The sequence below is a fragment of the Brassica rapa genome, chromosome A02 (genome assembly GCF_000309985.2).
Source record: "Brassica rapa cultivar Chiifu-401-42 chromosome A02, CAAS_Brap_v3.01, whole genome shotgun sequence".
Lineage (NCBI taxonomy): Eukaryota > Viridiplantae > Streptophyta > Magnoliopsida > Brassicales > Brassicaceae > Brassica > Brassica rapa.
The window spans coordinates 1,788,733-1,800,378 of NC_024796.2; the positions used below are offsets into that span (position 1 = coordinate 1,788,733).

An 11,646-nucleotide genomic window follows, 5' to 3' on the forward strand; every position below is an offset into this window, starting at 1 on the left:
AAAGGTAAAGCATGCATTCTAAGCATTAGTCTAGTGCAGGAAAATCACATTTTGAAAAATATTATCAGTAGAATAGATATGTTCTAATGAAATCTAAATTCTACTCTCTTTTTGCGTGTATCAGTGTGTCATAAATTTTGTACTTGAACTGTTAACCTGTGATGGATCTTTCAGAACGCATTTGGTCCCTCGAATCTACTACTTATAACTATAAATCTAGCAAGAATAATGTAGAATTCAAAATTATATTTTGATGAAACATTATTTATACCAAACTGTAATGAATTGAAAATACAAAGGCAAAACCATTAATTAAGCATTCAACTTCTTCACAAGATTACATACACTCATAACTTTGACACATCGACTTTCTTACCTAGAGAGAGAGTAACAACGAGTTTGAGAGTTGGAAGTGATTCTAGAAGGTTTTGGAATATGTTCAGAGACTATATAAGCAGTGTCTTTCCACCAAGAAGCTTCAGCCTCCTTCACATGAAGCCTTTTCTTAGCATCTTCCAACGCACTCTGCAGCTCATTTATCTCCTCTTCTTGTCTTGTCTCCATGAGCTCGTGTAGCCTTCTCTCCAGCTCATAAGGACACACTCCTTGTTGTTCCTCCACTAGTGAAGACATGTATCTGAACCTCATTTCTTCTGAATCTTCACCCTTCTCTGAACCCAACAGTTTAGAATAGTTACCCTCGTGGTCCTGACCAATCTGAAGAAGCTCAAACTCAGCTTCGAGTTCCGCTTCAAGCTGATCCATTCCTCCTCCAAAATCTTCTTCATCTTCCTTGTATACATAATGTTTCAAAGAACCTTCACGTTCCATCAAAGATGTATCCAAGAACTGTGGGGAGTGATAGTGATCAGTAGAAGATTCTGGACCGTCCACAACTTCACTTGAGGTTTCACAATGCTCTTGTTTTCGCCGCAACTCATCATTGTGAAACTCTAGTAGTTTCTCTATATTGTCGCGTATCTTAATAAACTCTTGATGTTTTCGTCTCATTTCATCGTTTTGACATTCAAGAAGCTTCTCTAGATCGTTCCTTAGATCCACTATCTTGTGAATCTCTTCTCTACCAGTACTAATAAGATGTAGGAGATAACAGCTCACTCCAATGTTAAACAAAAGCTCCCTTCCTTTCATTTCTAAAAAACAAAAAATAATAATAATAATCAAAACTACAATTGAGAGACATAACTTTAAAAAATGTTTTTAGAACCAAAAAAAAACATTTCAAACATTATATTATACACACTAACGTTACCTATCAGCAAGCTATATTCATATGTTAATGGCGATGTCTGTGAATAATAATAATAATAATAAAATGTTTACCTGAATCGATCGTGCTTGGCGACGAATCTGTAGATTGGCCAACTCCATGACGATCATCCTCTGAGAAGTTTTTGATCCTCACCGAGTCATCATAGTCTCTCATACGGCTCTCCACCATAGCCTTCTTCTTCTTCTCTTTGATCTTCTTCTCTTTGATCTTCTCCTTTGAGGTAAACCACCGAGACATGGCTCTCCGTGGCGATGGAAGCCTGATCCGCATGCAACCTGCTCCGCCATCCATTGGAGAATTCAAACTCAAAAGAGAAGATAAATGAATTGAAGAAGAGAGAGAGAGAGAATGAGATTTATAAATAAAGGATTGAAGAGACAGAGAGACAAAGAGAGAGAGAGAGAGAGAGAGAGAGAGAGAGAGAGAGGAATGTATTAATGAGAATCACGAGAGAAACATAATGTTCTTTCGACTTCGATCTACAACATGCGTTTTTTCTTTTTGTCTTTGCGAGGGAAACTTTTGAATGTTTGTAAACTCTTTTAATGCTATCTATCACCTCTCCTTTTCTTCACTTATTAGTAATAAAATCTAGGCACAATAATTGGCATGAAACAAAACCAATAAGAAAATCTATAACAATTTTGTAAAATTCATTTCACTGTTTATCTTTTGCTTAAATATAACTAAATAGTTTAATTAAGTAGAACTTTATATAATAAGTACAACTAATTAGGGTCAAAGAGTATGACTGAAGATCCAAAAAAGAGGAACTGAGAATGGTTTAGCCATAAATAGAGCAATCTTTGCAACGTTGACTAAAAGAAATGGCATTGGAATAACACAATCCAGTAATATTGTCTTCATTGCAGATCATTTATGAATTTTACCAAAGACCATCATAAATTCCAGACAAGTCGTTGTTGTTTTTACTTTTTTTTGAATAATAATTTTCAAATTTAAATTTGAATCTGCCTGTTATCTGGTTTACTCTGAAATGAAGATTCGTATTTGTTCGTTTTTTAAATAAAATGATTGTTACTGATAACGAGAAGCTAAAACCAAAATATTACAGGTGGGATAAATAAAATTACACACAAAAAACAAAGAGCAAAATCATTTGGGTTTGCTGTCTTAAATGCTCAGAGAGAAGATGACATTTGGCTTATGACCTCCAATGTAGCTTTCGTCTTGGTTAAATGATCCATCTAAGTATTGTTCAAAACACTCTTATTATTCATCAACTTTTTTAAATATAACATATTGTGATTTTTACAAGTTGGTTTTCACATAGCTTACCAATTCTTTCTCGCGTGTGTCCTGCAAATCGGAAAAGATAAACACAAAACCAAGTGTAAGTCATTTAACAGAGATAACGTGCTAACCAAGAAACTAAAAAGGGATTTGCATATCTTTACCCTAATCTGAACCTCCTGCTTAAGAGCGCTTATGAGTCTGAACAAGTAGTCATAGTTTGATTTGTGAGGCTCCTGCAATTCATAACAATCACACAATAAGCACCACTATCATCATAAACCACCAATAATCTGATATCAGTGTTCTAAGCAAATCGGAACTAAATGAACATTTTTTAAACGACTTTTTTTAAAAACCAGTCTAATCATCCGTGTAATCAATAATTCTTTATAAAGTGTCAGTTAACGTCTAGCGATTTCTTGAACATTGTCTGAGATAAATGGTATTATTACCTCAATGGTGTCTGGAAGAGGAAGACCTTCAAAGACCTGAGGAGGCTCTTGAAGCTGAAGAATCTGACTCGGCTCACTAGGCAAAGAAACTGTCCAAGAAGGAGGATTAGATATCCCCACTGACGCAAACCCATGACATGTCCTATTCTCCCACATTATCTCTTGTTGAGCTGAAGATCCAACGCCTATGTTTTGATGTAGTGACTGTAAAAGCAAACACACAAGAATAAGCCTAAGGCATTGCACAATCAAAAAGTTTTCCAGCTTTTTAGTTTTTACCCTTGGGACGTTTTCAACAGTGTAAGAAACAAACTTGGGCTCTGTGAAGCTCGGAGGTTCAAGAACAGCATATGACCCTTCGTTTTCATAGCTTCTCGAACCCTAATAATGCACAAATAACAGTTAGAAAAGTAGCAGAACAGGTTAAAGATTGCCAAGGGAAAGTGAGACCTGTGAGAGATTTGAAGCACTGAAGATTGTATAAAGCTTTCCAGACTCCACTTCATGATCTACTGAGTACCCGCACAGCATGTTCCCCATATCCTCTCGATCTGATCTTGCATCAGGTCCTTCATGTGATCTTATAATCACCTAAAGACGGTAAAAACAAACACATTAAAGTTTAAATAAATCACATCATTAGAAGTTAACCATTTTACCTTTAAGTTCGATTGTTTAAGAAAACTCTCAGTGCAATCAGCTCCCCAAAGAAGTCCCTTGTAATTACTCTCGCTCAGACCATCAGCCATCCATGGACACGACCATAACACATGGTCAAGAGTTACATTCTCACCAACTTCTCTCCTCTCAACCTTCTCAAGCTCCTCTAAAGAACCCAACAGTAAAGACGCGCTATCTTCATCCACCTCAGAGGAGCTTTGAAAGAGACCTCCATGAGTTGTGTAGACGCTATCCGCCACCACCGAAGCCAAAGGTAACGTTCTAAAACAATCTATGCACTTGGTGTACAGCACCGGACCGTGCTCGCCGTATCTATCACACGTCTCTTTCAAGAAACCAAGCTCTTCGGCAGAAACTCTCGTCTCCGAGCTACCTCGGAGTAAACACACCCTCTCAGGCATCAGAATCTTCCAAGCTAAGAGAACCAAGAACAGTTCTAAGCTCCAAGAGCCTCCTCGACCGATGTAATTACCGTTGAACACAAACCACTGACTCTCCGAAGGCCTTCCTGACTGATCAAAGATTTTGAGGAGGTCGTGGAACTGTCCGTGGAGATCTCCGACCACAACCACTCTTGAACTCTCACCGCAGCAACTGATTCTAACGCAGTTAGCTTCTTTGTCTAGAATCTGCGCCGCACAGTCCACCAGAGAAGCAGCAACAGAGAATGGTAATGTAGAAGGAAACTCGGAAGGAACAGAGTTCTTCCAGGTGAACTGGTTTAATAAACCGGTTAAGCTCTCGACCCATTCTGGAGTTAGTTGAGACTCCAGAGGCCATGAGATCGGCTCCAGGACAATGTCGCTGAAAGAGTCGTCTCCGTTTCCTAAGTAAATCTCCATCTCCATTGGCTCAGTCATGTCGTCTAGATGATGATCAATGGTTTCTGATTCGTATTTTCTACTGCACATTCCTTGTACGCTTGATATCATTCTGTTCACGTGTTGCTTCTCTTGTTCGTCTAATGTCTCGTAGTGAAACCCGCGAAGTGACTTTAAAGAACGGTCTGCGTTACTCACCTGCACACAAAAACAAAACTCCAAACCAACTCACTTTCAAAGTTTTAAAATTTGCAGACAGGTTCACAGTTTCATTACAATACTGCTCAATCAATGTTTAAGAAATCGGCAAACGGTTTTAGACGCTTTATAGAGAATTATTGCTTCTGCACCGGTTAAACTCCGAGTTGCTGCCTAGACATCTCTTATACAGCTTTTGGAACGATTAGGCCAATTTTTAAAAAATCATTCTAGAAAATATAGTTTGTTAAACTCCGATTTGCCGACTAGACCAGCACATAGACAGTGTATAAACTGATTTTTAGTACCAATGAGCGCCTAGACATCTCTTATACAATTTTTTGAACGATTAGGCCAACTTTTAAAAAAATCATTCTAGAAAAATAGATCTGTTAAACTCCAATTTTGCCAACTAGGCAAGCTCCCTAGACACTGTTAAAACCTCGATTTGCCAACTAGGCGAGCTCCTAGACACTGTTAAAACCCCGATTTGCCAACTAGACAAGCTCTTAGACACTGTCTAAACCGATTTTTAGTACCAATGAGCGCCTAGACATCTTTTATACAATTTTTTGAATGATTAGGCCAATTTTTTAAAAAATCATTCTAGAAAAGTAGTTCTGTTAAACTCCAATTTTGTCAACTAGGCAAGCTCCCTAGACACTGTTAAAACCTCGATTTGCCAACTAGGCGAGCTTCTAGACACTGTTAAAACCCCGATTTGCCAACTAGGTGAGCTCTTAGACACTGTTAAAACCTCGATTTGCCAACTAGGCGAGCTCTTAGACACTGTCTAAACTGATTTCTAGTACCAATGAGCGCCTAGACATCTCTTATAAAATTTTTGAATGATTAGGCCCATTTTTTAAAAAATCATTCTAGAAAAGTAGTTCTGTTAAACTCCAATTTTGCCAACTAGGCAAGCTCCCTAGACACTGTTAAAACCTCGATTTGCCAACTAGGCGAGCTCCTAGACACTGTTAAAACCCCGATTTGCCAACTAGGTGAACTCCTAGACACTGTTAAAACCTCGATTTGCCAACTAGGCGAGTTCCTAGACACTGTTAAACACCGATTTGCCAACTAGACGAGCTCTTAGACACTGTCTAAACTGATTTTTAGTACCAATGAGCACCTAGACATCTCTTATACAATTTTTTTAAAACGATTAGCCCAATTTTTAAAAAATCATTCTAGAAAAATGGTTCCATTAAACTCCGATTTGCCGATTGCCGATTAGGCGAGCTTCTAGACACCATCTAAACCGATTTTTTCAGAACACTGATACTGCTCCACATGTGCACTTACCACTTGCTTTAAGACCGAACAGAGGATTCTAGTCACACTATTCTCCTGATCCTGAAGCAAAGAAGGTAGCTTTTAGCGTTATGTTTGATAAGCAAATATATAAATAGAAAAGAGATACTAATAAGCTCAGAACGTTACTTTAAGAAAGTCACGATCAGCACCACGTCGAGATATCTCTTTCAACATAAGCAAAGTACGCAACTGCTTATAGCTCTTCATCTTGGTCGTCTTCACCGCGTTTAGCTTCAAGAACGCGAATCTGCAAGCTTCGAGCTTCGCATCTAAAACCCTTTTCGAGATTTCTACACACAAACATGATTCAAATTTTACAACGGAGGGGATTCGATTGAGTGAAATAAGAGATCTACGCGATTACCTGGAGACCGCATGTTGATGAAGATGGGTGAGATTGAGGGAGGGAAGTGAGGAACCAGAGTTCGGCGGCACAGTTCCGGCGATTGCAGCCGCCGCGCAGCACGGAGAGGGACGAGCGTTTTCGTGTTAACTTCCTGCCGGTTCTAGGTCAAAGAAACCACGCGCATTTTGCTGCTTAGAAACCGAAAAGGATAGTTGTTATTTTTTATATATATGGGCCGGATCCATATCTTTGAGGCCCAAATAAAGAATAATAGTTAGTGTTAAAAGATTTGATTGCCAAGTGCAAATAACCTCTTTTTTTATTCTAAAATTAAGCTTAAAATAAATTTGCTCCAACTTTATTTATTTTTTACCCTATAAAAAGCTAAAGTAAGTTTATTTTATTTTATTTTTTTTTGTTTCTATTCTAAAACAGAATATTATTAAAATAAAATTTAGTTACATCATAGAATTACTCTATTTAAAGAAAAAAAACAAAGTGATTATTGGGAGATGCTCTAATATGATTAGTGCTTGATTTTCTGAACCAACTTGTAACAGCTAAGCCGATCTATACCGAAACATATTTTATATTTTTTCCCAATAATAAATTTATCAAACCGGGCCGGTTAAAGTTTCTGATTCTTTTTTACCATACCACACAACAATAGAAACTAGTAAACTACCTTCTTGAATTTTCTGACTATTGTCGCCGCAAAAAAAAAAACCATTTTAGACCTTTAAAACCCTTTTCTCCTCCTCCTCCTTCACCACCTTAACCAATGGAAGCAAAACTCACGCCACAATGCTAACTCACCAGGTTTTACACTCTTTACCACTTCTTCATTTTCATCGTCATCTCTGAAATCATAATCTTCGTCGTTGTGGTTACAAGATCTTATAACTGACATCGACAGAGATAGCATTCTGCATGGACTCGATGAGATTGAGAGAAAGATCGAAGAAGATCAGTTTGAATGGAGGACTGATAGAGAGAATGTGCACATGAACATTGAAGCAGTTCTTACTGATCTAATCGGTGAACCTGCTAAGAAACTTCACACAGCTTGCAGCAGAAACGATCAGGTTGCTACTGATTTCAGGCTTTGGTGTCGTGACGCTATTGATACTATTATTGTCAAGATCAAGCATCTTCAGATGGCTCTAGTTCAGCTGGCGTTTAATAACAACGAGGATTTGATTGTAAGTAGAAACCATTTTACGGAATAAAGGGAATGAATATGAATGGAATATAAGTAGTTATAGGAACGAAAAGAATGGAATAGAGATAAAAATTAAGTATTAATTGAATTAAAAATAAAATTAGGCATTCTCTTTCCATTTATTCCAAAAAAAATTTAGAAATGCTTTATGAATGATCTTTCCCTATAACTGGTGTTATTTTTTCAGAATCAAATAGAATGACGTAGTATTCTAATTCCAAATTTTGTTGATCCAGCTGCAGCCAAATTTATGTTCCTTTATACCAATAATCGTTCATTAAATTTTGCATAACAAGAAGTATTCCATATTTAATGAAACGAGTTGGTGTTGTGAAAAAAAGGAAGAGAATTTTCACATTATGAAAAGTCTAATTTAAATTGTTAATTTTTTTTTTAAGTCTTTCTTTGAACAAAATGATAAATTAGGTTTCTATAATTTCCCGTCTCGTCTCAATATGAACCAAAACATGTTTGTTTCGTACATTATCAATCAAAACGATTCAACAAAGAAACATGATTAATAAAAAAAGATTAATATCAGTCTTGATTAAACGAGCTGGTTGAAAGTTTAACACAATGTAATCCAAAACACTAATAATAATACACGATCATAATCTAAAATTGAAAACAGAGAAACATCTTAAGCACGTTCACCACGAATCCTCCTCGCCAACTGAATATCCTTGGGCATGATCGTCACCCTCTTCGCGTGAATCGCGCAGAGATTAGTATCCTCAAACAAACCCACAAGGTACGCCTCAGCCGCCTCCTGCAGAGCCAACACCGCGTGGCTCTGGAACCTCAGATCCGTCTTGAAGTCCTGAGCGATTTCACGAACCAGACGCTGGAAGGGAAGCTTACGGATCAAAAGCTCCGTGCTCTTCTGGTACTTCCTGATCTCACGAAGCGCCACGGTTCCGGGACGGTAACGGTGAGGTTTCTTGACTCCTCCGGTGGTCGGAGCAGACTTCCTCGCCGCCTGTAATCATAAAAATCAAAAATTGAAAACGCTGAGAACTCAATTTCACATCGAATTGAACAGAAACGCAATCAAAATCAGAAACCCCCAAATTGAAAACCCTAAGAACTCTAATTGATTAGAAACGCAATCGAAATTAGGAAACCCCCAAATTGAGAACCCTAAGATAAAAGAAGATTGAAAAAAGAACAAACCTTGGTGGCGAGCTGCTTCCTGGGAGCTTTGCCTCCGGTGGACTTTCTAGCGGTTTGCTTCGTACGAGCCATTGTCTAGATGCGACTTTTTCTCGAAGGATTGAATTGAAGAGAAGCGAGATTTGTAATCGATGTGAAACGTTAAAAGGTTATTGTGTATGTTTATATAGTGGATGTGGAGTCGGTTAATTTTGGAAAATACAGAAACTGTACGATCAGGCTACTTTTGACGGTCTGGATGTGATTAATTATTGTGATTACTGACGTGGCGATCTGCGTATTCGCTTGTCATTGGTTTGATTGTAAGATGGATCGGTGACGTGGACTTTTGTGTTTCTTTTCATGTAACGACGGTTTGAACTGAACCATTCGTTGGTAAGCCGTGTTTCTTGACCTTTTACTGTGTGTTTTGTTCAGGCCCAATTATAAGGAGAAGTGTTCCAAAGCTAAGTTTGATCAAATCCAACCTCTGTTTGGTCCGACCTAACATGCACTTGGGTTGGCCCACATTTATTAATCATGTAAACGAGAGACTTTGCTGCTCATTCATAAACTAGACCAGGGATAGAGTCTCACATTTGCGTTGGAAATAGCTGCATAGTAGTATATAATCTTGTACATTTAATCGAAGACATTAATAAGGCATATGATTGGATGATAGATGATCATGTGCATATCGTTTCAATCAATCTCCGTATAATTTAACATGAGTATGATGCACGCTTCGAATAAACTTTTCTTTTATCCAGTACTGTATTAACATGTTAATATATATAGTACATGATATATCTCATCTTCAATATGAAGATTTTTATTAAAAATCAACCAAGATGATGAATCCTAGGTGGTGTTTTAACTTTTATCTCTTTTCCATAGACTTGTCTTTTGTTCCCAACACTTCTTTGTCATCAACACATGCTCTTATTTCCCTACCATATAGTAGTAATAACTCCACTTTTTTTTATTAAACTTGGCACTTCTTTTATCTAACCACCATTATTGATTTACTATAATACTAATTATGATTATGAACGATCAACATTTACCAAACTATAATATTCTCTAATGGCGGCCAGTTATCATTTTTTCCATGAAAGGTTCATTAGCATATTATTAAATTTAGAAACCTTGGATTTTATAGGAACCAATCAACAACTGTAAATTTCACATGTCGAATCCATAATCTATTGTGGATATCAACACATCCAATGTATCAAGAAGAAGAAAACATACAAGATCTTTGATGTTCCTCCTCTAAGAATCGCATATAATCTCCCTTTAACAAAATTAATTATCACTAATCTCCAGAATAATTAATCTATCCATATTCCATCACACAAATGTTGCATCTGACGCAAGCCGCCAAAAATAAGAACCAAAATGGCTGTATCGTAATTATCTTGGGTAACTGAGGGCATTGTGTTACTGTCTTTAGTATATAAACACCGCCCCTCAAAAAAATCTCAAATCCATCAGCATCAATCCTTTCTCTCCATTTTCTTACACTTTCTCTTCGAACACGCAACTCGGAAAAAAATGGCTGGAGGTATCGGAAAATGCAGCAAGATCCGGCACATTGTGAAGCTGAGACAGATGCTCCGGCAATGGCGGAGCAAGGCGCGAAGTTCCTCTGTCAGACGCTGTGTGCCGTCGGATGTGCCGTCAGGATACGTGGCAGTCCACGTTGGAAGCAGTTGCAGGAGATTCGTGGTGTGTGCTACGCATCTGAACCACCCCATCATCAGAAGCCTCTTGGCCAAAGCCGAGGAGGAGTTCGGGTTTGCGAACCACGGTCCATTGGTTATCCCATGTGACGAATCGGTTTTTGAGGAATCGATTCGGTTAATAACCCGGTCGTGTTGGTTTACTTGTACCGACAGTTTAAAGAAGAACCGCCGCGGTGGCACTAGGAGCAAGCTGGATCGTTTGATTGAATCTCGGCCGTTGCTTTTCACCGAGAAGACTATTATCTGGTGATCCACCTGATCCCATTTGTATCGGGTCCATGGTGGGGGATACGCAGGAGATGGCCGTGAAAGGTGTCGTCCCGGGTTCAAATACGAGTTCATGAGAAAATACTCAAAATAGTGGTCATTATTGGGGATTGGCTGTAAAACAGATTGATCAATTTCTATTACATTTATTTATTCATTTGTTACTTAATTTTGGTATTTTGCTCTAAAATATATTCAGCAATACCCATTATGTTTATCTACTCATTCTTTCATTTTAAAAATATTTTTCAAACCTTTCGAAATGGTTATTGTTGTCTAACAACGAACGTATAGACTGCAGAACCTTGTAGTCAAAATAAATGAGTAGTAATTATTAAGAATATGAGTGTAAGCAGTGCCTTTTAGCATGTTTATTATGACTCGAGTCATTGATTTCCTTTGGTCTTGTTCAATTAATATCAGTCCTCTTTGGATGCTATCACCTAGCCCTAAGCAGGGCAAGCAAGAATATCATAAGTACAACCACAACTAGAAAATATTCAGTCTGTAATAACAAATAAACTTCACCTTGAAGATGCAGCTTCTGCACTTACACACCTAACATGGTAAAATGCGCTCAAACACTTGCAATAAAAAAGGCTTTGAAGGCTTTTTTTTTGTTGGATCGGACTTTCACCGCATTGTAATGCATTAGCGTTCTTGTTTCCGGTGGTAAAATTATCACGAATTTGCAACATACTAATTTTTTTAAAGAAATGATGAAACGGGTCAGGACAAATGAAAACTGGGTTAAAGAGAGCTAAATTGGGCCACGCCTGACCTGTCTGGCCCATCACAAGATCAGATGTTAACCATTGCTCGCCCATCACAATATCAGATGTCAACCATTTCTGGAGAATTTATTCCGTAGGAACTGCCGGTGTAGAA

At 37.9% G+C, this 11,646-nt stretch overlaps 4 protein-coding genes across 4 annotated transcripts; 1 reads left to right on the forward strand and 3 right to left on the reverse strand.

The window, feature by feature from the left end:
- Positions 1 to 248: 248 nt before the first annotated feature.
- On the reverse strand, positions 249 to 2,226 carry LOC103850293 (protein POLAR-like 1). The gene is made up of 2 exons (XM_009127018.3): positions 1,345 to 2,226; positions 249 to 1,154 (listed from the first exon to the last, which is right to left on the reverse strand). Exons 1-2 carry the CDS (start codon positions 1,583 to 1,585, stop codon positions 373 to 375), a joined length of 1,023 nt encoding a protein of 340 aa, XP_009125266.1. The 5' UTR covers positions 1,586 to 2,226; the 3' UTR covers positions 249 to 372.
- A 54-nt stretch (positions 2,227 to 2,280) lies between these two features.
- LOC103850292 (serine/threonine-protein phosphatase 7 inactive homolog) lies at positions 2,281 to 6,813 on the reverse strand. The gene is made up of 10 exons (XM_009127017.3): positions 6,388 to 6,813; positions 6,150 to 6,313; positions 6,012 to 6,062; positions 3,663 to 4,703; positions 3,454 to 3,594; positions 3,283 to 3,384; positions 3,004 to 3,207; positions 2,713 to 2,784; positions 2,594 to 2,614; positions 2,281 to 2,502 (listed from the first exon to the last, which is right to left on the reverse strand). The coding sequence occupies exons 1-10, from the start codon at positions 6,398 to 6,400 to the stop codon at positions 2,437 to 2,439; spliced, it is 1,875 nt and encodes a 624-aa protein (XP_009125265.1). The 5' UTR covers positions 6,401 to 6,813; the 3' UTR covers positions 2,281 to 2,436.
- Positions 6,814 to 8,105: 1,292 nt separating this feature from the next.
- On the reverse strand, positions 8,106 to 8,989 carry LOC103850291 (histone H3.3). Its single transcript, XM_009127015.3, has 2 exons — positions 8,765 to 8,989; positions 8,106 to 8,570 (listed from the first exon to the last, which is right to left on the reverse strand). Exons 1-2 carry the CDS (start codon positions 8,834 to 8,836, stop codon positions 8,232 to 8,234), a joined length of 411 nt encoding a protein of 136 aa, XP_009125263.1. The 5' UTR covers positions 8,837 to 8,989; the 3' UTR covers positions 8,106 to 8,231.
- Positions 8,990 to 10,012: 1,023 nt separating this feature from the next.
- LOC103850290 (auxin-responsive protein SAUR50-like) lies at positions 10,013 to 11,068 on the forward strand. Its single transcript, XM_009127014.3, has one exon. It carries the CDS (start codon positions 10,301 to 10,303, stop codon positions 10,739 to 10,741), a length of 441 nt encoding a protein of 146 aa, XP_009125262.1. The 5' UTR covers positions 10,013 to 10,300; the 3' UTR covers positions 10,742 to 11,068.
- Positions 11,069 to 11,646: the final 578 nt, after the last annotated feature.